General features: G+C 49.7%; 1 protein-coding gene across 4 annotated transcripts in view; it reads right to left on the bottom strand.

Moving 5' to 3' along the window:
• Nucleotides 1-268: 268 nt before the first annotated feature.
• PRICKLE2 (prickle planar cell polarity protein 2) overlaps nt 269-25,198 on the bottom strand; it is an 88,056-nt gene continuing 63,126 nt past the window's right edge. For 3 of the 4 annotated variants that reach the window (XM_052678699.1, XM_052678702.1, XM_052678700.1), the window contains 6 exons: nt 17,266-17,379; nt 15,874-16,011; nt 14,927-15,130; nt 13,300-13,486; nt 10,228-11,082; nt 269-2,130 (listed from right to left, as the gene is read on the bottom strand). In XM_052678699.1, the coding sequence (XP_052534659.1) occupies nt 1,262-2,130; nt 10,228-11,082; nt 13,300-13,486; nt 14,927-15,130; nt 15,874-16,011; nt 17,266-17,379 (2,367 nt within the window). In that variant the 3' untranslated portion in view covers nt 269-1,261. Of the gene's footprint in view, nt 2,131-10,227; nt 11,083-13,299; nt 13,487-14,926; nt 15,131-15,873; nt 16,012-17,265; nt 17,380-18,467; nt 19,486-25,198 lie in introns of all 4 variants that reach the window. The other variant, XM_052678701.1, reaches the window with a different exon arrangement.

A 25,198-nucleotide genomic window follows, 5' to 3' on the forward strand; every position in this document is an offset into this window, starting at 1 on the left:
CCCGCGCCGCGCTTCGCTGCCTCCATGGTTGAAAGCGTACAGAGAACAACTCACGTCCACCAGAACACAACACGGCTGAGCCCTGCCGCCGGGACACGGAACGGCTTCGGGCAGCAGGGAGCAGTTTGCAGTCGGTCTCTGAAGTGTTAGGCAGTAGGCAATGCTGAGACTTCCACTTGGTAATGAACAGCAGTTAACATAACCCAGGAAACTAGAGCACCATAAGACAAGTCTATATTCAAAACAACGTCATGCTGACATCACACAATTGCACCATTTACACTTTTATTTACTCCAAAGAATAGTTCGACGTTTAGTAACTTCAGCATTCTCTACAGAGGTGTAAAATTCCTTCTCCAGCTTTGGTCATTGACAACTTTGCGGACATTTGGTAGTTCTGTTCTTTCCTATTTGACAAAAAAAGTCACTTTTGCAGCTGTCAGGATTCCTGTATTTGACTGATAGTGAACCTGAAAACCACAGGTGTGAGCAGGCTTCAAAGTGCTGCCTTGGGCTCTTCAAGATGTAATGAGTCAGAAAATGTTTTCTTTACTTACCAGGAATAAAACAAACAGCAAAAAAAAAAAAAAAAAAAAGAAAAAGAAAAAAAGAGTTTAAAAAAATAAAGCAACTTAAACTTTCACTGATACACTTAAGAAATTTGATGATGAAATGAAAAGGGCAGGGCCCAAAGTATTCTGTTCAGCTCTGGAGGAAAACAGCTATGGATGTGGATGATTTTTCCCAGCGACTCCTAAGATATAGAAATTCCTCTGATATTACAAAATACAAAAATATTTTCTCCAAACTCTCATTTACATCGCATTTACAACAATCATGGAAATAACTTAGGCTCCTACACTGAGAGAGACAAAGACGTACCAAAATGGCTCATGGAATACGACGATGTGGTGAGAAGCAAAAGCTACCAGTGACCAGATGGTGATAGCAAAGAGTGGTGACAGAACGTACGGGCAAAGAGAACTCAACAGGGTGGCAGCATCTGGGAGAAAGAAGAGAAACTACTTGGTAAATATTACAGGCTAAAGTGAACTTCTTTTTTTTGTGTTTCCAAGGTAAGATGTGCAAAATATATTCACCGTGCCCAGGATTATAACTATTTATAGAAGCCAGTCTACAACCTTCTTACAAACCCTTCCTCTTCGGGTCCTTTTCTTACAATAAAAGCGCTTAATGATCTAGAACAGTGCAAGTTTGTGAGTTAATCTACATTCTCCAAAGGTGCCTGGCAAGGATGCCATTAGGATATGATACAGTTTTTGCTCTTCTGTCTTTTCCGGCTGTGCAACTGTCCCCTGCCGCCCAAGGTGGAAGACTTGGGCATGCTGTAGGAGCCATACTTGTGCAGCAGCTCCTCGCTGGTCACGTACCGCAGGCGGGCGGGTTGGGGGATCGGCTCCCCGAGGAAATAGCCCTCGTTGTCAGACTCGGAAGAGGAGGAGCACGTCGAGCACCAGTCGTACTCGGCAAAGTAGGGCCCCCACCGCTCGCCCAAGTGGTTCTGCAGGGCGAGGTCTGACACCGTCCTGGGACAGTGGCCGTAGGCATCCCTGCGGGGACCCTGCTCCAGGCTCTCTCTGCAGCTCCTCTGGTGCATGAACTGATCGTAATCCTCTCTGGCTCGCAGCGAGGGCCTCTCCTTCAGTCGGCAGCACTGCTCACTAGCCAAGTGCAGGGCGTTATCCGAGCGGGAGCGCCGGGAGCGCCGCGGCCGGTGCGGGCGGTAGTGCCGCTCATCGTCCCGCAGTGGAGTTCGCCGGCGCGTGCGCTCGCTCATGGGGGCATGCCTGGTGCCATCCTGCGCCGCCAGCTTGGCCCCGGGCGCCCCGCTGCCGTAGTCGAAGCTCTGGTGCAGGCGGCCATGTGCCGGCCGCTCGCGGTAGCCCATGGGGCTGGCCAGGTCGTGCAGGTTGGGCTCCAGGTCTTGGTACTGCTGCACCGAGAGCAGGCTGCGGACGGATTCGGCGCTGCGGAACTGCACGGAGGAGTTGAGAGTCCCCATGGTGCTCAGCTTCTCTGAGACGTTCATGCCTGAGTCTTTGCTCAGGTCGGGCATGGAGAAGCGGGAGAGGTGTTCCTGGCGCTTGGCTCCGCCGTCTGCAGAGAGGCCTTTATAGGGAAGGGGAAAGGGAGGGAAAAAAGAGAGTTCAGGAGAATTTCTTATTGCCGGGGGTGCAGGGAAAAGGCTGTCTTTGGTCTGTACCTGCAGCCTTCTATTTTAAAAGAAACTCAGTTCTTGACATGCTGTCCTGAAGAGCCCTTCAAGACTATTTTTTAAGAGGAGACAGATCCTCCTCTGGGGAAATCACACCAACTTAAGGTGTTTTGAGTTGGACTCCAAGGGCTGTGAGTTGTTTTTCACGACTTCCTTCTCCATATGTCTATGCTGTCTGTGGCTTGATAGGAATAACTACTGATGCCAGCAACAAACCCATGCGTCAGAGGTAACCCGAGGCCTCCTGCACGCTGAGGTAAGTAGGGTGCCATGATCCAGCACCCACTTCTTGCTCAACAAAGACATGTTTTGAAGGACTGAGCAGTGTCAGGAGCAGCCAAAAACAGGACCATCAACCAATTCAGGCATGTCACTGAGCTGCACTGTCTGGTTCCCAGGTGACACTCATGGTAGGATGGCAAGTGCAGCCTTGGCCATGTACAAGGGGCTTACCGCAGTCCAAGAAGCCTTGATCCCACTACAGAGAAGTGGGGCTTCTGCCTGGCAGTATCATATGGTCAAGAAATTCAGCATGCCCCATGGTTCCATAGCCCTGGCCTTTCTTCTGGGAGTTTTATATCCCACACTTGGAAGGGTGCAAGGCCAGGCTGCATGGGGCTCTGAGCAGCCTGATCCGGCAGGAGGCGAACAGCCCACAGCAGGGGGTTGGAACTGGATGACCTTTAAGATCCCTTCCAACCTAAGCCACTCTATGATTCTGTATTTTCTGACCATTTTCTGACTATCTCCACGTTGGCTTGACAACTGACTGCTTACATTTACAAGCTCAGGACAACATATTTTGCAAGCTGTTTCAAAGGAAATTCAATTCATCCCAAATCAAATGCAGAGTGTTTGCTTTGGCACTTTGCTCCCCGTCACAATCTCCCCGTGCAGACTGAACTGGGAGTGCTGTGCACCATCAGCAGGATTTTCAGCATGACGCACACCCCTTATGCAATCACCAAGAATTTATGACTTTGTAAATTAATTAGAAAACCCAACAACCCAACCCTCAATTCAAGAATAAACTTTCTTTTTTTTTTTTTTTCCTTAACAAAAGCTGCTTGCATTTCATCAAGAGCTCAGCTCCTTCGGCATTAGCCATTGCAAGCCAAAAATGAGTGAGAACAAGGGCTGCTGTCACTAACCCTGCTCACAATTCTTTGGGACTTGGCAGCAAGATCAGGCTGCCCAAAGTAGCTGTGAGTGCCCCATCTCTGGAAGTGCTCAAGGCCAGGCTGGATGGGCCCTGGACAGCCTGAACTAGTGGGGGGCAACCAGCCTACAGCATGGGGTTGAAACTGGATGGTTTTTAAGATCCCTTCTAACCCAAGCCATTCTATGATTCTAAGATACTGCAAAAATGAGCAAGGTTTTCCAAAAGTTCCCAACCCAACTAAATGAAGGCAATCCCTGAATACCGCGGGAACAGGGAGAGGCAGAGTTTAGAAAAGCAAAGCCGTGCTTTGTTCAAGAAAGATGCACTTCACACCAGGTCAGTGCCTCTCAGGTAGATTGGCCCAACCCTGCTGGCTTCTGCAGCAGCCCTCCCCCCCGTTTGGAAGCAGCCCCACACAATGCTTCCCATCCCCGCTGCTGCATCGCGGAACATCTGGCTTACAGCACTGGAGCTGCTGCTGCTTTGGTCCCGGTTACACTGGGATCACATTGTGCACTTCACCCAAGTCCCCTCTGTGTGAGCACCCTCACAGTGTGAGCAGAAGCCTCTTGCATGGGCACTGCTGATCCAAGCATGAATCACGGCTGCCGCCAGCTGAACCCTGCCTCAATCGGCTGTGTCAGACAATAGCTGAGGCCAAAGAAAACGAACCCATGGTGACATCTATGCAACTCTTTGTTAAAGACACAGCAAAGCTCTGTAATGAGAAATAACGACACAGTGCTTTCCAGGATACGTTTTGGCAGCTTGAAAGGGCCTCCCCAGGTCTGACACAGCACCTGTGTTCTCAGCTCCTGCAGGGCTGCACACAGTGAGAATAGCTGGGAGCATGCGGGGACAGGCTACCGAGGCACAGGGAGAGCAGAGCATCAGTGGGAACCCTGCACGCAGGAAAGGACTCGATGATGCTCAGGCTGAGATACAGAGCACACGGTGCTCCAGTCCCTTGCAGACACAGAGGCTTTTCCTTTCCCTCTTTGATGATCTGCACACAGGAAAACAATTTCGAATAAGGGCCTTAGGATACATGGACAACTCACGTCCAGCACAAGGTTTAATCAGTGATTATTAGGTCCAGGGGATTTTTTCGCTGTTGATCTGGATGGTATGGATATAATTAAGCACACGCTGTATAAAATCTACATTGCTAGGAAAGCATTGACTGCAGCAAGGATGAATGCTGAGCTGGCTTTGGAGGGAGCACAGCCCTGCCACGCAGAACAGGAACACCACAGAGCTGCAAGTTGGAGATTACAGAATCCTGCCCCTCACCTGCAAGCCAAAGCCTCAGCAATGCACAGCAGGAGCATTCCAGCCTGGGTGCAGGGAGCTCAGGAACAACAGTAACAGTTTGTATAAAAATGTCATCTAGAAAGCGTGACCTAGGAATAAAGTTTGAAAGAGCAGGGGTTGTTTAGACTAGAGAAGGCTGAAGGGGATGTAACAGCTTCAAAATGCAGAAAAATGCCTGCAGAGAGGAGGGGAATGCATTATTCTCCAGGTTTGCTGAACTGCAAGGAGAATTTCAGCAATAAAAGTGGTTAGAAGGCTGCAAAATGAGATACTGCAGGGAAACAGAGCTGCTCAGCAAGGATGGCTGCCGCTGCTTCTCAGAGCCCTGGAGAAACTGCTGTGGTCCTGCATTGCCCTCCCCCCCATGGCCACTGAGCCTGTGGCAAGGCCCAAGCTCCTCGAGTTACCTGCACTTATTTACAGCCGCTGCTGCTCTCTCCTAATGATGTGTTTCATCTGGGAACACAGCTAATAACCCGACTGAGCCCTAACCTGGCAAAAAGGGAGAGCGAAGGGGAGACTCTGCCATGCACTGGGTATCTTCTAATAGGAAACCTGAGAATCTGTTGCACAGGGCTATGCAGCAGCCTTGCTACAGCGTGGGGCTACAAATCACTGCCCCTTTGTGAGGGCAAAAACCTTGGGGTGACACAAGCCACCCACCGTGCTCTCCTTCTGCAGAGTCATGCTTGGAGTCCCACTGGTACATGCAATAAAGGCATCTCATGGGGCTTTGGATGCAAAAATCCTAAATGTTATTGAGCTTCTCCTTGCCACGCACTACACCTCAAAGCTGCAGCTCTACATGAGGCACAGTGGTTATTTGGCTTCCGCTTGCTGCTGTGTGCACTGAAGCCATGGAATCAAGAGCGCTTCGGATGAACACAAGTGAAAGCTGCACCTCATCTGTGGGCATTTGACATGAAGCTGGAGCTGGCTGCAGCACTGAGAGCACGAAGCAGCCTTCTGGTTAGGAATAAGCAGGATGAGCCCCTCTGAAAGCCCTTCCCCACCCGACAGCAAAAGCTGTGTCAATCCTATATAAGGGTTCCAAGGAAAATAACACAGAAGAAGCAAACCAACAGCACAAAGTCCTAAGAGCTGATATTCCCTGCATGCATCATCTCTAAAACCCTGCCACAACAAAGCTCTTCAGCGCACTTCAATTTCCCTGACTGCACTATGTGTGCTTTGCTAAACCAGGGCTGCAGGTTGCATTAATTATGGATTATTAAAACACTGAGCAAATGACAGCAGAGGGGCTGCAGTGAGCACGTAGGCTTGGTGCGAGGCTGCAAATGAGGCACCCGGGAGGGGAAGCAGCTCTCACTCCCCATTCTGTTAAACTCCCTGTGAAGCTTGGCTAACACTGGCAAGGCATCACTGCAGCCCACATCCCACTGCAGGGACAGTGTTGTCTGCCTCACCCCAACAGGGGAATGCAGAACTTATCATAGTGTAAACAAACAGGGCTGTACTGCCTCACTCTCCTCCCCTTCACATTCACCAGAGTGCAGGCAATCACTCCTTGGCATCCCACAGAGGTGCCCAGCAGGGATGCAGCCATGCAGGATGGAACCATGTGCCATTTCCCATTCCTCCGTGTCAGAGCTCAGTCTCTCCCACAGCACAGGGCAGGCACGTCCTCCCCGCCCCTGAAACATGATTTATTTTCAGTTCAACCCCAAGGACTAAAAAGGAACTTAAGGACAAACAGCCTTCCCGTGGATTTGTTTATAACTCAGCCTCACTTCACTCCTGACTGACCTTGGGGTGTGCAGAAATAAAGCAGAGCCATTATAAAACTGAAAGGCACAGAAAGCAAACAGGCTGCGAGGGGAAGGCCAGGTGCCCTGCAAGTTAGGGAATCCTGTCCAGCCCCCTCTGTCTGACTCACTAACAGAAGACCTTAGGTGGCCATTTCCAGCCAGCCTTCTCCACATCACTTGTGAAACCAACACATCATTCCTCTGTTCCCAGCAAGGATCTCCCACAACATTCCCAGGGTGACGTTTTTTTGTTGGAAGAGTCACAGTGAGCACGCTTGCAGCTGCTTCTTTTGCACAGACAAGACCCCACAGACAACCATCATCCTATTCTGAAGGGTAATTGCTGGGAAAGCAACAGTGAAGCCAAAGAGCACCACCAGGTCCCACATACAACACAGAAAGGGACAGACTCTTTAGTAGGGTCTGTTGTGATAAGACAAGAGGGAAATGGCTCCAAACTCAAAGAGAGGAGATTTACATCAGATATAAGGAAAAAGCTGATCAGGATAAAGGTAGTGAGATGTTGGCACAGGTAGCACAGAGAGGTGGTGGATGCCCAACACCTAGAGACAGCCAAGATCAGGCTGGATGGGTTCTGAGCACCTGGTGGAGCTGCAGGTGTCCCTGTGCATTGCAGAGGGGTTGGACCAGATGGCCTTTAAAGGTCCCCTTCAAGTCAAATGATTCTGTGATTCAGCTGGCCAGCACATGGGGACAGGGATGCAGAGGGCCTGATGTGCTACTGCTGCCTTCTCTCTTCTTTCTCTGCTCTTTACTCCATGTGTCCCTGCAGGTCCAAGTGCAGAGCAGAAGAGGTGAAGCTGTACAGAAGCATGCCAAACCTCATGACATTCAATGACAAAATGCCAGAGAAGAAATGTCCCTGGCACTTATACAATACTTCAGCACTGACCCATCTTCACATGCTGGGCACATCCTCTCGAGCTGAGCAGGGAGAAAAACAAAGCACAGAGTGAAGCACAGGGAGCTCTGGACATCCCCTTGCAGTGGGGCACAGGGATAGGATCAGCCCCTGAACCCTGCTCCTCCTGAAGTCCATCCCCACCAGTGTTTGGGATGAGGTCAGGAGCTGCTCCCAAGCTCTCGCTGCAGGAGCTGCTGAGCCACTGTGTGCTTTCTTGGAAATCACATCTCAGCCCTGAGAAACAGCTTTTTTCCTCTTTTAGTCCTAGCTTTCAGCCTCTTCTACACAGGGGAGCAGGGGCTGTGCCATGTGGTGACACAGCGCGGTGTCGCAGGGACAAGCACTCATTCATTTTCTCACAGTCATACATTTTCTCTCTCTGCTTTCTGGCCAGATCACAGTTGCTGTTTAGTCCTAGAAAAACAAACTGTTTGGAGCCTCTGGGCATCTTGTAACAGAGGAGATAACAGAGACGTGTGCCATACATGCGCAGTCACATTGCACTCTGCATCAGCACCAGTTAACATATTTTGTCCTGGATTTCCGCCTGTGACAGATGAGAGGAGGAAACGAAGCTCATCTGTTACCCTCACACAAACGCATTTTCTCAATACTTCCAATCTCTGTCTCCTTTTGCAGATGACACTGTCACCGCTCAGGGCAGCTTCCCCTTCAAGCACTCACGCTCTCTGCAGGCTGCACACAAAGAGGCTGTCACCACAGAGAAACATTTAGCCTGCAGGTACCTCCTTAAGTGGGCTATTTGACCAGCTGGGATTTTGTGGAAATGGCTTGGAATCATCAGAGAGCAGCTCTTGGTGTCTGATTCAGCTGCTAGGCACACACAGCACTTGCAAAACCTTTTTAGAGGGCAAGGCAACAATCAGAGCCTGGCTACAAGAGGCTCCTAGGACTCCAGTTAACTCTTCTGTCCGCAGGATAGGAAGCACGCCCGTGTTGCTGCCTGCTCTTACTGACATCTCAGCTAATTATTAGTTAAGATGTAACAGAAACATTACAGCAAAATCTGCTGCCAGGGAGGAACCACTCCACTTTTAATACATGCTCTGCAGGTCAGGAACTGTTTGCCCTTCAGCTCTCCATAAAAAAAAGAATGTTTTCAGCGATGCTGTAAAATATCAGATGGACTCGGTACTCATTATTTCAGCTGCAAGGTGAAGCAACCATGCAAAGTTGGTAACTCAAAGGAACCTGGGACAGCAGGGGAGCACTGGAGCAGCTGGGCTGTGCTCTGCAGGGGTCTGCGAACTTGAGATACTGGCAGACCCCGTGTTCTTTTTTAGCATGATTTACAGGACGTGCATGGGGAAAAGCAAGCAGTGCAGCAGGTTTTCATTTGCATGATACGTGCCATGGAACTTGCTTTGAGGGGTTAAAGAAAGGCAGTGATTGTGCCCTGTCACCAAATTTCAGCTTTGCAACTGGGTTCAAAATCACAGACCTTGGCCAGGTCACCGAGTTTGTCCTCCAAACATTACCAATGAAATGGGATAATTCTGCCTTTGTTCCCGGCGCTCTCTGCCAGCAGCACAGCGCTGGGAGCTGCCTGTCATCAGCCCAGTGCCCCTGCAAAGCTCAGCCAGGTCCCAGAGCAAAGGAGATTATTAGATCTTACACATTAATAAAAATGTTATCACCTCCCTCTTCAGAAGTACTGCTTACACGCGTTACAAGCCCCATCATGCTGAGCTACTTCCCCGAAAAGCAGCAAAGAAGCAAATCATTGTGCAGGCACTGTCTGCAAGGAGACACACTGCAGCTACACGAGGGAAGATGCCGCTGGGAGATCTTCCTCCCAGCATTTCTAAAGGGGTTTCTAAAATGAAATCCATAATGAGTTTTCACTCTAATATGAAAGATTTGCCACGTTTTTTGTCTCTTGACCTGCATCCCAGAAACCTCGTTACACTTCAGTTCCAAAGATGGAAACAGTCACTTCAATATTAAGATATTGCTCATAGGAACTCGGTGTTGCTCAAGAGTATTTGTACTGGGGTTTGCACAAGAGGAGGAACAGGAGTGGTTTTTGAAACGCGGGGCTTTGCTTTGTGGAGCAGCTCCCAGCTCCCTCTGCATTTCACATCTTGCTTCTATGTGTGCCTGTGTGAGGCTGCAGCAAAACCCAAATGCATCTGCAGTGAGATGACACACTCAGATACAGCTGGGACAAAAAAGCAAGAAAGGGGAAAGAATTTGTCCTAACTTGCCACAAGTTCCATAGCTGCACATTGTGTAAAAGGGGTTAAATGTGATTGTTCCAAAGCATTTAAAAATATTTCTAGCCCACAACGGCAGCTGACAACAGTCCTCAAAGTGCTGAATGCTGGAATCTGTCTCTGCTTTAGCAGTTGGCCTTGATTTTTTCTCCCTTATGCACAAAGGAGAAGATTAAAGAGCTTGAAAACATTTGTTTCAAGCTATGTAGAAAGGCCAACCATTTACAAAGCACTGCATTTGCTAAATGGGCAGATCGAGTGAGACAGGGCTGCCAGGCACACCAGGGACCAGGCAGGCAGCTGGTGGCCCCCAGCCATATCCCTTGGTACCCATCCTGCCCTAGTGCCAGCACATCTGGTGGCAGGAAGGAGAGAGCTAGAAGCACCCTACTGCCCTCTGCATTAGTTATAACACGTTATAACGAGCCCAGCTCTTGTGTCCCAGCCCAGGGTGACCGTGTGCTTTGTGGATCTGGAATCTGTTTCAAAAGGAGGAAACGCTGCAAGACTCCTGCCACAGTGACCCTGTACATGGAGCCTTGCTGAGCACCAGGGCCATGTCACAGAGGGAAGCAATGACATACCTGTGGCATTAGAAAGAGCCAGGGACTCCATGGAGCCTCGGGGAGTTTGCTCGGTGGGCGTCAGGTCCTCTGTGAATTTCAGGGTGTTGATGGGGTGCCGGGTACGGCACTGCGGCGTGGGCATCCCGCCTTCCTCTTCCTCTTCGTACTTGGGAACTTTGAGGCTTCCCCGGGTCTCGGGGAAGCTCTGGTTGGACATGTCGCTGTAGCTCTCCTGGGATCGAAGCCTCCCCGAGTAGTAGTCCTCTCTGCAGTCCTGGATGAAGCTGCCTCCGTGCCCCTTCATGGCCAGCGAGGAGCTCCTTTTCGGGTTGCTGAAATGCTTAGCCCATAGATCTGGCTGCGAGCCTGGGACCTGGCTGGGGTTATAGGAAGTCCTGATATTGCATTGGCTGAGAAGCTGGAGAGGACTCTGGGCCTGCCCCTGCTCCATCTTGCTCCCGTAGTGGTAGAGCTCATCCCTGCTCCTCCATACGTGCTCCCGGTTGAGGCTTGGCGTCTGGCTGGCCAGGCTCAGCAGGTCCATCTGCAGCGAGAGCGGGTCCACGTCGGTGGAGAGGCGGTTGGAGGTGACCTGCAGCTGGCTCAGCGCCGCCTCCTCCGCCTTGCCCTTGTTCTTGCCGATCTTGGCACTGCGGCGGGACTCCTTGGCCCGCGCGCTTTGGAAGGCTGAGTCGGAGGAGTCGGAGCCATTGGGGTCATCGCCCACGCTGCAGGCCCGCGAGCAGAAGATCTGCCCCTGCTTGGGCAGGAAGGGCCGGCCCAGAAGGGACTTCTTGCACTGCGCACAGCAGAAGCAGGTCTCGGTGGCGTGCCAGTGCTGCCCGTCGTACGTCATCTGGCCCTGGTCGATACCTGGGAGGAACCATGCACACAGTTAGGCCACCTGATGGATGCTCATTGCTTCCTGCCCTAAACCCTATGTGCCCACTGCTCGGCCGCTCTGTGACACCTACCCGCACTCGCTCTCAAAAGCCCTTCGGTGGGGTTTCTCTGGCGAGTGAAGTTACGCCCATTCCTAATTCTTTGCAGGTTGCAGGCCTTTGTTAGGGAGTTGCTCAAAGCTGGGAAAGGCAGCGGAGGCGAGCCTCAAGCTATTTCATATTAAATGGGGATATTTCCGATCATAAAGCAGAGGAATGCAAGAAGTTCTCCATAAAGTCCTTGAAGCCAAAGCAATAATATGCTGCCTATTTAAAAGCCAAAAAGCGTCCAACCAAACCATAAAGAGGGATCTGTAAGTACGTAACAGAACAGATCTCATCCCTGCCCCTCGCTGCTCCGGTCCTGACTGCCTTCCCAGATTCACTTTATTCTGGCTGCTGGGGCCCCTTTTCCAAAAGGCAGACAGAGCCTGCTCCAGAGGTTTAAGTGTATCCCCGTGCTTCCCCCCTCAGCCAAATTTTTTCCTGCCAAGCCTCTTGGGATAAGTAATGGAATGAACACAAAGAGCTTGTCCCCAGCCAGTGACACCCCAGGCTAGTTGCAAGCGTCGGCCAGAGCCGCTGTAGCACGTGCCTGCTACAGACATCAGAGCTGTGAGCAGAGCTCCCAAGGCTTCAATTACAGCACTTATTTGCTGTTTGAGCTGCCATTCTGGGCAAAAGCCTCTGTTACCTGAGAAACTGCCGCACAGAGTGCAGGCAGGCTGAGCTGTGGGGAGCCTTGCTGCACGTGTGCACAGCCCTGCTTGCACATGCACTGTAGCCCCTGCTTGCACACATGCAACAGCCCTGCCACTGGAAGTGTCCGATGCCACTGGTTGATTCACAAATGAACTATATGTTCACAATCCCTTTTATTCCAAGTTAAACTTGCTTTAGCCCAGTTGGTTTTTCTGCCCCTCATAATGAGCGAAATGCTTTTATATAGAGTGCCCTCATAGACAAAAGAGACAAAAGACAGCGGGTGGGATTTCATCAGCTTCTTTTTCAATGATCCATAACTATCTTGCAGAGACAGGGGCACAGCTTCCCTGCTCAGCAGCTCTGCCATACATCCCAGTCCCCCTAAGTCTCAAGCACATGCCTGAGTTCTGCAGCTGCTAAGCACATTTAGCAACTACCAAGAGCAAGTTGCAGCAAAATAGCTGCAGCCATTCTTTGCTAGAAATGTGCAAATGCACAGCAAAACGGGAACTGGAGGGAAAACCTGGCAGTGAGCAGGCTCTCTGCCAAATCCCTGCACCAGCTTTGGTTGAGGTGCCCGTACCGGGTGATCAGCCAATGTGCTTACTTGTTACAGGTACCCCTCTTCTAATGAGGCCTGGCAAAATGAAATCCTAGCTGCCATGGGAAAGGGGAAGCAATAGCTGGTTAGCCGAGCTCAGTCTATGCAGGGCTCTGTAGCAAAGAATTGGCAGCAGATGGGTGAAGCACAAGTGAAGGGACCGTGAGAGGCACAACAGCTGCTTCTGCACTGTTCTGCAGCTGAGCTTTCAGAAAAGATGTGCCATAGGATGCAGCAAACACATCTTCCAAGTGCTTTGTTGAAGCCTCGTGTCTTCCCCTGTGCCATCTGCCCGGTGCACAAGAGCAAAATGTTTTTTTTTGCCTCCCTCCAGCCTGTGAATGATTGGAACGCTGCACTGGCACGTGAGTTCACCTCCACGGACAGACAAAGGCTGCCTGTGTGCCATGCGTGCAACCGCATGAAAATGCTCAGCCAAAGGGCAAAGCAAGCTGTGCAGCCATGCAGTGAGGAAAGAGCCAGGCTCGGTGAAACGCACACCCCACACCAGCCCATCTTCCTGCTCCAAAAAGGCAAGTTGACTCTGATGCATTATTTCTTTCTGCCTGAGAACATCTGTCTGCAGGTTAATTATAAAAAGGCAAACAGAAACAATCATGATGCCTAATAAGCAACCATCTTTTGCATCAGTAGCTCATTAACTCCCGTGCGAGTCTTCAGCTAGCTGACCTGGGAGGAAGCCGAGATTCAAAGAGATAGGCTGCTTACAGGAAAATGAGGTTTAAAAGAACAATGTGTGCATTAAATTCTGCAGGAGAAAGCTCTCCCTAGTTACACAGCTCCTAGGACTGCTCTGCCATGGACACAGAGGAGCACACGTACCGATGTGCTGGGCGCAGGTGTCGCAGTACTCAGCATAGAGGGACTCGAAGCAGCTGCAGCAATAGGGCCGCCCGTCCTTCATGATGTACCTCTGCCCCCCCAGCACAGTCTCACACTCGAAGCAGCAGAAGTGCTTCATGTGCCAGTGCCGCCCTTCGGCCTCGGTGCATTCATCAGCAAAAATGATCTGGGGGAAGAAAAGAAACGATGGAGCAGAATCAGTCAGAGAGGGGACCCAGGATGTGGTCTTTGTGTCTCTTTTGCTCACACAACCTCTGAATTTCACAGCTAAACCCTCAGTCTCACACCCTGTTAAAATGCAAATTTTAACCACGGCTGCATGGACCACAAAGCGTTAATGTCCAGCTTGCAGTAATGGGTCCTGGGGGTGCTTGTAAGCACATCCATCAGCAGAAGGGGTCGATGAGGGTAATAAACACACTCACATACAACCCATCGATCCAGGGGACTTTTGAAGAAATGAACAGCCACTTATTAAAACACATCTACCCGTCTCTGAAACAGGGACCTGACTACAAAGGATGACTGAAAGCACAATGAAAAGTGGCAGGTCTCTGGAGGGGAAACAGAGCTACCTGGCTCCTCACCATCACCCCCGCCCTGCTGCCACCTGCTTGCACTGACAGCTTTCCCCTTTCTGAGTTCCCTCGTCACAGTCAGTGCTGGATGCTCCAGTGAAAGAAGCGTGTGCGAAAGAAGCCGAATGAAAGAAAGCCTAGCATGAGAATTTGCAAGGATAAAAAGTACAAGAAAAGAAATTACCCAGCCTAAACCACGAGGAAACTGGGCCAGTTGCATGGTTAGGAGTTGTTTTTTTCACCGGTAACATTACAAATTTAATTGGATACATACGTCAATGTTCTTCATATTTCAAGCACATATAGCCCTGGATTTTTACTATTACACGCTTGCATAGATGGGACTTGGTACTTTATAGTACATATGGTTTTCCACACTACGGTTTTCTTAACTTTAGAAGCCAGAACAATTTCCTTCACCAGCCTTTTAAATAGAGATTGACACTTGAGAAATGCTCAGAGTCAACTCTGCACGGTTTTCTACGTTCGTTTTGTATTCCATTTGTTCAGCTTCCTGCATCCCTTTAATCTCCTCTCTGCAAGCCTGTTTTGGCTCGGTGTGCGCTCAAACACTACTGCTTGTAAGAAACACAACACTCATCCCACCAGAGGCTTCCTCCGGGGGAAGAGAGGAGAAGGAAGGAAGGGCACACACAGCCAGGCTGAAATTACAAAGCATGGGTGGGTGTGTTGTTACTGGAAATGCTTTGGGTAGATTTCAACACAAAATCCCACAGGATGCCAAATGGAAACCCTACAAAAAGCTTGCAAGGCAAAGCCAAAGCATCATACTTTGCATCCATTCCTTCTGTACACAGAGAGGAAATGCCTTCTCATGCATCTGTGCTGGGGTGCATCTTTTTGGTGGCACCCCTTCAGTCCAGCCCTTGGATCCCAAATTCAAATCACTGCTTATTTTGCTTTATTCTTATGAGTCACTCAGGGGAAAAAAAAGCCCCACCTCATGCTACAGAAAAACAGAGGACAGAGGTGGGCAGTGGGGTTTCATGGGGTTTGTGGGCTCTTACCTCATCGCACGCTGCACACCGAGGCTTGAGGCACTCGGCATGGTGCCTGCCACAGTAAATCTTGCCATCTTGGTAGAAGTAGATCAGATCGACCAGCAGTTCATTGCAGACGCTGCAGATGAAGCAAGGAGGGTGCCAGCAAACGCCGTGCCCAGCTCGCGAGGCAAAGACGGCGATGTCCCCTCCGTTGATCTGCCCACCGCACTGTTAGAAAAGCCAACATGAGACCAGTGAGTCCATCCCTAACGAGATGCTTTTGCAAAGGTGGCAGAACGTGGTAATTCACTGTTCGGGAATCCCCCTCCTGCTGCCTCTCCAAGAATCTCAGCAGCTTTTTGGATCCCATCTTGGTTCCACTTCTGCCTTGCTGGTGTCTCATTGCGGTGCTGACAACCCAATGGGCACTCACTGTGATGGTGACCCAACGACTGCTTGCTGCAATAATGTATCCCAAATACTGCATTCAGTTTTAGACCCCTCACTATAGGAAAGACAAAGAGGCACTGGAGTATGTCCGAAGGAGAGCAATGAAGCTGTGAAAGGTTTGGAACACAAGACTTATGGGAAGCCGCTGAGGGAACTCGGATTGTTTAGTCTGGAGAAAGGGAGGTTCAGGTTGGACATCAGGAAAAAGTTCTTCTAGAAAAGAGTGTTGATGCATTGGCACAGGCTGCCCAGGGAGGTGGTGGAGTCACTGTTTCTGGAGGTGATCAAGAATTGTGAAGATGTATCACTGAGGGATGTAGTTAGTGGGCACAGTAGAGGTAGGCCAATGGTTGGAGCGGATTATCTTAGAGGTCTTTTACAAGCTCAAAGATTCTATGATTCTACACCCAGGATCCCAGCAGCTTTCCCTGCACTAGCTTTGGGATTAGTGACTGCTCTGGTGTCCAAAATCCATGGGGTGCTCACGGCATGCTCCCATCACTCTGTTGCCTGCTACCCACCTGCTCACAGATGGCTCCTGTCATGGTCACAGGGAATGGTCGGACATTTCCTCTCCCTAAGTTTTCCCTCTTCCTTTGATTGCTGAAGAGCTTGAGCTCCCTCTTCTCCTCCTCATCCAATGAATTGCAGTAACGGACCTAGAAAACAGAAGCGATGTTTGGTGATCCGAGCCATAATCCATAGGCTCTGCGAAGCTCACTAAAGGAATCCAAGAAAACATACAGCCACCTCCATAGGTGTAACTTCAGCAGAAATTCAAACTCTTCCCAGCCACCATTTCTACAATGCATAAATGAAATACAACTGAAAATGTACGACCAGGCCTACTTCTTCCACCAGCCACATTATAGCAGAGACATTACAGCAGTATCCAAGTGTTTTGATGGTGTTTCTCAAGCACGGCCCACTTTCCCTGTGTAAACAATGGAGTTCCAGCTATTTGGGAACTCCAACGATTATTTCTCAACACTTCAAGAGGAACAAAACCAAGCATGAGTGGAAACTGGATGCAAAATGCTCAGGGAAGCAATGCTCAGGGAAACAACACTTGCTCGTTGTTCCAGCCTGCAGCAGCTTTGCTTTGCTGCGCATTTATCCCGGCGTTTTCCAGCTGTGGGTTTCTGACACTGCCAGAGGAGGCAGGAGGGCAGGTTTGGGCCCGAGGGTGCGTGCGAAGCCCCTGCGCGGTGCCGGCAGCGCCGCACTGCTCCGGTGGCACCCAGCCACGCATGGGCAAAGTCGTGAATTCCTGACCTAGATGAGACAAAGTACCCGCTTGTCTTTTCCAGTGCGGCTTCTTCAAAAGGAGCACAAAAATCTTTTTTTGTTGCTGCTGTTGACAAAGGGAAATGTTGCGGGCTAGCAGCAGCCAATGTTCTCCCTGATAAAAAAACACGTCAGACAGCAGACCCTTTCTGCTGCCTCACACGTCTTTCCTGCAAGATGCAGCGAGGTGTGCTTGCTCTGCAGGTGTTGACTCAAACCCTGGCCTCCCAGGCTCACAGCTCGTGAGCAAAACACCTCACCAACCTGGTACACATCAAGGTGAGCTGGAAGGAGCGCCTGGGAAAGGCTTTTGTTACTTTGCATCTGGCTGAGATAAACACAACTTAGAGCTGCTTTGAGCGTGGCTTCCAAAGGCTGGGAAAGTGCTTTTATGGCAGAGAAGTGCAGATGATTTCAAAAACAAAAACTGAGACTTAAAAACAAACAGCTCCCAACCTCCAGCAGAATCCTATCAGGTAGCAAACAGCTCTGTTGAAACAGCAATGCTGCCAAACTCCATGAAAAGGCAGAAAGGGCTGCAAAAAAGCCACCCACACCTCCAAGGAGAGAGACAGCAGGACAAGCATCCCATGCCCTTCTGTCACCAACACCACGAGGTCACTCACCTCATTGTCATGAGGAGGCAGCTGGTGCAGAAGCTGCTTGATGCGAGACTTTTCCCCCGGGCTGTTGACGTAGGGCACCTTGTCTTCTGGAAGGCAACTGTAGTACTGGTGCACCTAGGGAGCAAAAACAGGCACCAGTTATTTCCGACCGAGCAGAGCAACACAGCCACGTGCTGCCTCAGTTCTGCTGCCTTTTTCTCCCAAGAGGGCTCCAGGAGGGCGGCAGCGCCTGCCGGCTTGTTACCGTTTGCTCTGTCAGCCTCCATAGCGTTAGCATGCTTGGCTAGCTGCGGGGATGTGTCGGCACCTGCCTCAGCAGGGCAGGTTACAAAGCCTGTGCCCCGACAGCCTCCGTGTTGCTGGCTATATCTCAGCCTCCACCTCCATCAAAACCCTCCGGGTCTTTTCTGCAGCAATTTGTGAAAATAAACAGCAGATAACATCTGTTGGAAGGCTTGTTTGCTGTTCTTTCCTTCTCTTTCGTCTCAGAGTATATAATTAAAACCAATTATGACAAGCGCAGCATGGTGGGGCCCGGCGTGCCCTGGTGCAGGAAGAGCCTGGTGAGGAAGCACGCCCTGAACTCTGCGCTCCGGTTGCCACACCTGGGACGTGCACAGAAGGGCTGGGATGCAGCGCCCTGGCTCTGCAGCAGCACTAAAACGGCCACGCAGGGGTTCAACAGCAAGGGGAGAAGCAGGAGAGGGTGAAGGTAAGGAAAGCTCTTGCTGCTCGGTTGGGATCAGGAGACTCTGGATGCTGGGGCAGGAGAAGGGGGATGGATGGCTCCTTTCAATCTGTGCTCGGCTTGAGAGATGCAAACTGCTTTCTGCTTTTGCCACCACGGGATAAACTCTCCCGAAGTGTTTCCTCTGCTTTTGGGAGCTTTTTGGACACCACCGCTGTGGTGTTTTCTTCTCAACTGCTCTATTCTTCTCTGTACAAATGCTTGGATCCAACTTTCCCATCATGGCATTTTATGACAAAGGAGCTTGTCAGCAGGTCTCCACCTGTGGTGCCAACAAGGGGACTGCTTGTGTCACCGAGCTGAGGAACACACTGTGAGCGTGCCATGTGAACCCCTGAATTTGCTTTGCTAAAGCACAGCAGGAACAGACCCAGCAACTATAGAAACCACCAAAGGCTGAGAAGCATTTTGTTATATTAAAAAGGGAACAAACTTACATGGTTATAACACTTACTTGGCATTTATAGAGCATCCTTCATCCAAGGACATCAAATCACACTGAAAAAGCATTCCTATAACACGCTACATGAGGGAGCAAATATATCCACTGAAAAGCACTATTTATGGTGTAACAACGTTCTGCGAGATTCTTGAATTCATGCACCAGGTCCACAGCAGAGCTTGCAGCAGCAAACCCAGTGCTGTGTCCCTGCTGCCATGGTCTCTGTTCAGCTGCTGGGCTCTGGCTTCTCCCTGCGGTGCTGTCCTGGGGCTCCGAGCACCGCTGGCTCCTCTCAGCCACCTCCAGGTGCATTAGCTGGGCTGCCCGGTTCCACCCCCACTCAGGGTGCTCCGTTTGGTTCCTTTGTGATGAAGATCTTCCGCCTGTTGAGTCCTTGAAGTTGGCAGCAACCAAAAATCCTTTTTTTTTTTTTCCTTCTGAAGAGCCACCAGATGACATCAGGCTGCTCTGCTCCCCGTAGCGATGAGCTGTGAGACACGCATCCTAGGTGAGAAGCAGGGATATGTGCCTTTCCCTCAGCATAGGCAGCCAGGAGCTGCCTTTCCGGAGCCCAGCGTGGCACCACATGTGCGCATGGCTCCTTCTCCTGCTTCCGCTGGGAAGTTTTCCATTTAACCCCAACAGGTCTGCGGGAACCAGCTCTCATCACACCAGCAACATTGCTTGGCAGGGATGGGCAGTTTGGTTTGAAAAGCAAAGCAAAACAAATACAACAGGCTCCAACCTGTGTTCTGCTGCCTGCAATAACCCAAAAGGGCTTGCTTTGGGGTCAAGGCAGCCAGCAGGATCTTCTGCACTGGTGCTTGCAGAAGGGCTGCAGAGGCAGCTGCTGGTCCTTTCCCATGGCTTTAAGTAACAAACAAGCCCCACCACATGCAAGTGATGAGTAGAAGGCTGTCCCTTGCCCAGGTGATCATAATTCAGGTAATACAACCTCTCATTTGTTGTCAATTTCCAACTTCGGGCTGCCAGAATTGGGGTGGCAAAGCCCAGTCATGAAGCAGTAATGCTTGAGAATGAAGAAAAATAAAGGAAAAAGGGATTTTCAGATACATTTGGCTTTCCAAGGAGAAAGGCCTGCAGAAAACGTTAACTCACTGGAAAAGTAAAACTGCTCTGTCTGCACTTTGCTTTTGTACAAAAGGTCAGCATTTTCCATGAAAAAAAAAAGCTCCTCCTCCATTCAGTTCTGGTTCAAAGCATGCACAAACCTTACAGCCATGAACCCTCTGCAGAGCCACTGTGGCCAAAGGGCTGATCCTGACCCCTGGGCATTGGTGGGTGGTTATCCCCTGACTTTTCTGCAGCACGAGCTCCACCAAATAATTGCTTTTTTATTAAATACTTGTGCTGTATGATGCAGCAACTCAGTGTCCTGCTATTTCCCCTTGCAACAGACCTACTTCATCTACAATTATTCTAACCAAGATGCTCAGGATCCACTTGAGGCACACGGCTGGATTTCCTGCAAAGCTTCCCCACTCAGCCCTCTGCTGCAGCCTCTGCTCCCATCTCACTGGGAGAACCCCCTGAAGAATCTAAAAAACATCATGCCAAGTCACAATAAGACTTCAGTGTGGGCTGGGGGCCCCAGATGCCACCAGGGTGCAGTGGCAAAAATGTTTTCCATGCTATGGCTGAACATCCCCAGCCATCCTCCCCATTGCATGCATTATCCTCGTCTTCAAAAAGAAACTGTTTCAAGGGCTCTGTGTTTTAGCGAGGGCACGGAAAACAACTGTTGATACGTATTTTGGAACTTAACAGCTCCTCCAACCTAAAAGAGAAAAGGGGAAGATAGAAACCAGGAGAAAGGAAAGAACACAATGTAAAATGAGGGTAGGGAAAAGCCTTTAAAGTGGAGCCAACTTTATTCAAAGGCACTGAGGAAAGTAATTACATTAGTTTACAAATGCCTTTGTGTTTCTGCAGCCTTCCTAGGCTCGGGCTCTGTTTCCAGTTTAATTTTGTCAGCTGCCATCCCATCCCTGCTGAACACAGGCAGAAGCGTGGCTTCTGCTGGTGGCCCCTCAGGCTCCTCGCCAAAGGCAGAACACCCCCAGCCCTTTGCAGGCAAAGTCCTACACCTCCTCCAGGAAGGAAAGGTTTGCAAACAACTTGTGAGCTTATGGCATTGATGAAAGATTTCTTTGATCAAAGAAATAAGTGGGGGTGGAAAAGCAAGTGCTTTCAGGCAGCGTGTGCTCAGGTTGCAAACGCAACACCCTTCCACCAGGTGCACCCCAATCACAACACCCCAAGCACCCATCAGGCAGAGCTGCTTGGTGTGATCAGACTGCTGGAAGGGCCATAAAGGAGCATGAGGTGTCCTGGCATGCTGCAGCTGCAAGTGATGACTTGCAGAGCCACAACAGCTGGGCAGTAGTCCTGCTTCACCTTCCCCAAACCAGCCCTACTAGGGCAGGATGCATCTCATGCAACACAGTACCCGGACATGACCCCAAAAAGGGACTATAGTTGGGTAAGCAGGGGTGTGGGAGATTTGGGAGTGTGATGAGTTTTGGCCCAAGAGGCTGCAACAAGCCCATGCTGGCCTTTTAGCAGCATGTGAGACATGGGGTGATCATAGAATCGTTGAGTTAGAAGGGACCCTTAAAGGTTATCTAGTCCAACTCCCCTGCAATGAATAAGGACACCTACAGCTCAAACGGGTGCTCGAACCCATCCAGCCTGATCTTGGGTGTCTTCAAGATCTTCTACACTGAGCACTTGGAATCTACAGAGGAATGACGCTGATGCTGGCTTCCGGTGGAAAACAAACAAACCACATATAAATAACTTTCTTGAAGCATCTGCAACATTTTCCAAGTGCTCGCACACATACGCTCACAAAAGAGCTCTGCAGATCACAGCCAGCATGAAGCTATAAAATGGGTTCAGTTGGACCCACACCTGGCACGTCCTCTTCCTCCATGGACATCACGACACAAAGCGCTTCTTTATTCCTCAGAGCAAAACAGCCCTGGCAGCAAGACCAGGCGTCCTGGAACAAAGCAGCAGTGAGCACTGCGAGGCTGCAGCCGGGCACGTCCCAGAGCAGCAAAACACCCTACAGGGCAACCACGAACCCACCTCCCTGCTGTGCCCACGAGCAGGCTGCCCTGCAACCAGGGAGCTGCTGCCAGATGGGAGGCATTAAACGCATCTTGATGTGCTTGCCTGTTGTTATTCAGAACTATCTATCTCCTCTTATAATTGAGGTACCCCCAGGGAGTGTGGACAAAACCAGAATATCCAGAGCTGGAAATTATGCTGGAAAAGTGACACAAACGAGGAGAGAGACACACAAAAGCATCAGGTGGGAGATCGCTCCCCAAACCTGTGTGCTGACAGCAGACAGCACTCCCAAGGCTGGACTATCCTGCATCCCTGCTCCCACAAACCTACCCCAGAATCACAAGGACAAAGGCAGGGAACAATGAGAAGCAATTCCCATAACATCTATTTGTTCTGGCACACTGTGCACTTCTCCGTGCGCTCCTCTCTCACAGCTAATGGCAGCGCATCCGCTGAGTGTTGCTGTTCCCTGGTCTCTTGTTGAGAATGACATCAATTTCTGTCAAGCTTTTGGAGCAGCTCTTGCTCTATAAAAGATCCTGCAGAGACATTGCTTCCTGCTGGCATTAAAGAAGAACATTTGAATCAAGGACACACATCCACAAGTTTTAGACTTGTGAAAGCACATGCCATGAGGTTTCTTTTTTGGAGCACAAAATTGAAATTGGATTAAACAGAGACAGAAACAGCGCTTTCAGAAGCATATGAAGGTGGTCTGGCTGTGGTGTGCTGTCCAGCAGACCCCCACCCTCAGAGTCCCCTGGAGCACCAGCAGTTATAGCAATCATTTGCTGCATTGATTGCAGCTGATAATTCCTCTGAGTATGCCACTTAAAATGCTCTTGTATTTATAAGCTGTGGGATAGCGTGCTGGAATAGTGCTGCAGTGAGTACAGGCTGTAACCGTACACTGGAATAAAGCTCCAGGACAATACACTGGGATGGCTCTGTTCTATTTTCCATTCCCTGCTCTTCTCCTGCCTTTTACCTCTGTCATCCATCACATGGGTGCTTCAAATCTGAGAACCGTGCAACCCATGTCAGAACAGTGCTTTTCTGTTTCTGGGGCCGACGAAAGCAGCCAACTCCTTCCCTGATAAGACAGCTCAAGAATTAAATTGTTTTAACAGCTCCCACTGGCTCACAACCATCAAACCAATGCCCTCGGACACAGAAAGAGAACATGCATGGTTGTACGCTGTTTTCCTATAGCAGAGTAGGGATTTACTCATGCCTCCTCCTCCAACGGTCCATTGCAGGGTGGGGAAGCAGCTCAGCTCCAGACCACGAGCTCACGAGGTACAACTGCTCTCAGCATCCGGGTAAGATCGGGAGTTATTCATGGAGATCTTGTTATTCCTGGCCATAAATTATCGATTTTCCCTTGCTTGGGGGCTTAAGGCATAGGGTTGCTTCGGTCTGTCTTGACTATTCCTTGCTGCACACAAGGAGTGAAACAGTTTGCTGGATTCATAGGGTTCAAGAAAGGGTGAAAAAGTAAAATGTACTCAGTCATGATCCATAGGCCCAAGTGAGGCACATGTCCTCCAGAGACAGCTGGCCCAGATAAATGACTTTCTGCCACACTGAGGAGGTGGAAGCGGCTATTTGTAGGTAAGGTGTAAATGCTTGCTATAGATTTGTCTCCACTGTCCTTTGCTCACTTATAAACAGCAGCTGATGGAGCCTGCAGGTTCTGTAACTCAGGGCTATGCTATAAGCCTTGCAAAAGATTCAAGCACAGGAATCAACATTGTACATCAGCTCCTGAACAAATTCCCTGTGACACTGACAGTCTCGCACCACACTGCAAAGCTCTTGAGGTCCCAGCCTTTGCGCCTGCTTTAGAATAAAATGATCTTCTGAACTTTAGCATGGCTAATTTTAGCTCAGATGAGATTTTCCTAACTTTTAAGGGATTCAATTTGAGCAACCATGCTGTCAGCAAGAGGGAATTAAGTTCTTACAGCACATAGAAAGGTCTTGAATGCTGGCATGTTGGAGCCACACAGAAAGCCACACCGCAGCTGAAGTCGAGGCCCATCCTTTGTTTCATTTGAGAGCTGTGCCCACAGCCAGCTGCTCCTATTATTGAGACACAATAAAGACAGGAATCCTCAAAAGCCCCTTGTATCCAGAAATTCAAGCTGGCATGTTGTAACATCTTTGGATTTCTCCAAACCACAGGCCCAAGGAATTCAAGGCTGCGCATTCACATGTATTTACACAGCCCTTGTCTAAATATGTGAAAAACACATTACAGAAGCACTTATTCTCATGCATCTGCCTCCAGACGTGGTGTCAGCGTGAGGCAGCCCAGCACTCAGGCTGCCAGCCCCAGCAGACAAGCTGGCTCCCCATCCTGTGGCATGGGATTTGGGTTTGCTCAGGATGGGTTTCTATTACCGTCTACTCATTTCCAGACTTTCACATTTATCTCTTTATCTGTCCAGGGAACTGCAAACCAGCAGAAAGGAGTTCTCTGAGCCCTGAGCTTCCGTTTCTCCTTCCATACAGCCCCACTGCTCCCATCTGCAGCTGCGTCTTCCATAAGGGAACTCCACCTCCTACCATGAGACCATTTTTCATCAGGGTCCTGACGCAAGTGAGATGAGAGTTCACTGCAACCTCACGGCCACCCTGGACAGCCAACTGCTATTGCAAGAAACCACATTTTCTGATCACATTGTAATTTATGGAGCTCACTCTTGGGTTTTCACCCTCCGCCTTCCCTGTTGGCAGGCTGCCGCTGAGCCTTACACCTCTGATAGTTTGAATCCCCTTCCAATTTCCTGCCTGAATGCATTCAGAGCCAGTTTCTATCTGTGTTTGTATGCCAAAGTTTTAGCTTGAGTAACTGCTCTTCCTCCTATAATGCATAGGGAGTGATCCAGCCCTTCGACTGGGGACACCGAACAAACAAACTCTTCTGGGCTCCTCTGCACATTAATATTTCCAGTTTCCTTCCTGTTCAAATTCTCTTTCTTGAGCACAGGTATCATTAATTTTAGCCCATTTTCCTAATGAAATTTTACCATGACTGATGCAATTGAATTTTAACATTTTTTTATATTGCTACCCTCAACCCTGTGGTATAAGCTTGTTTAGAAATACATAATAGATATCACCGTTGTGCAAGGACTTTGTAGTCCTGTATGCTGATCAGATATAATACAAGGGAAAACTTGAGCTCTGTTCTTCAATGCAGTGTTTGGATAATGATGTGTAAACACTGGACCAATGCTCAAATAACCAACACTATTTTCACACGGTTGGCATGTAACATGGACCAGCTGACCGCTCCCAGATTAGTGTCCAGGAATCCAATGAGCCCTCATATGTTTGGGCTGCTTTCCTTTTAGATTATATTTAATAAATATTTTAAGCTAGGGATGGAAGGTACTCTCCAAATTCGGAATGACCTGCTGAAACTGCCAAAAACCGATGTTATGGTTGTTGGCCAACTTCCCCCCAGAAATCCTGCAAATTGCTGCGCTGAGTGAGACACGAACACTGTCTCCCAAGAACAGCAAGGTAGGAAGGCTGCTGTCCAAGTACAATAAGAGAGCTGCATTAGTCTTTCAGGGGACTACTTACCTCCCCAGCTCATATGCTGTGTGGTTATTTTAATAAAGTAGAATATT

The sequence above is a fragment of the Tympanuchus pallidicinctus genome, unplaced genomic scaffold (assembly GCF_026119805.1).
Source record: "Tympanuchus pallidicinctus isolate F22 unplaced genomic scaffold, pur_lepc_1.0 scaffold17, whole genome shotgun sequence".
NCBI lineage: Eukaryota > Metazoa > Chordata > Aves > Galliformes > Phasianidae > Tympanuchus > Tympanuchus pallidicinctus.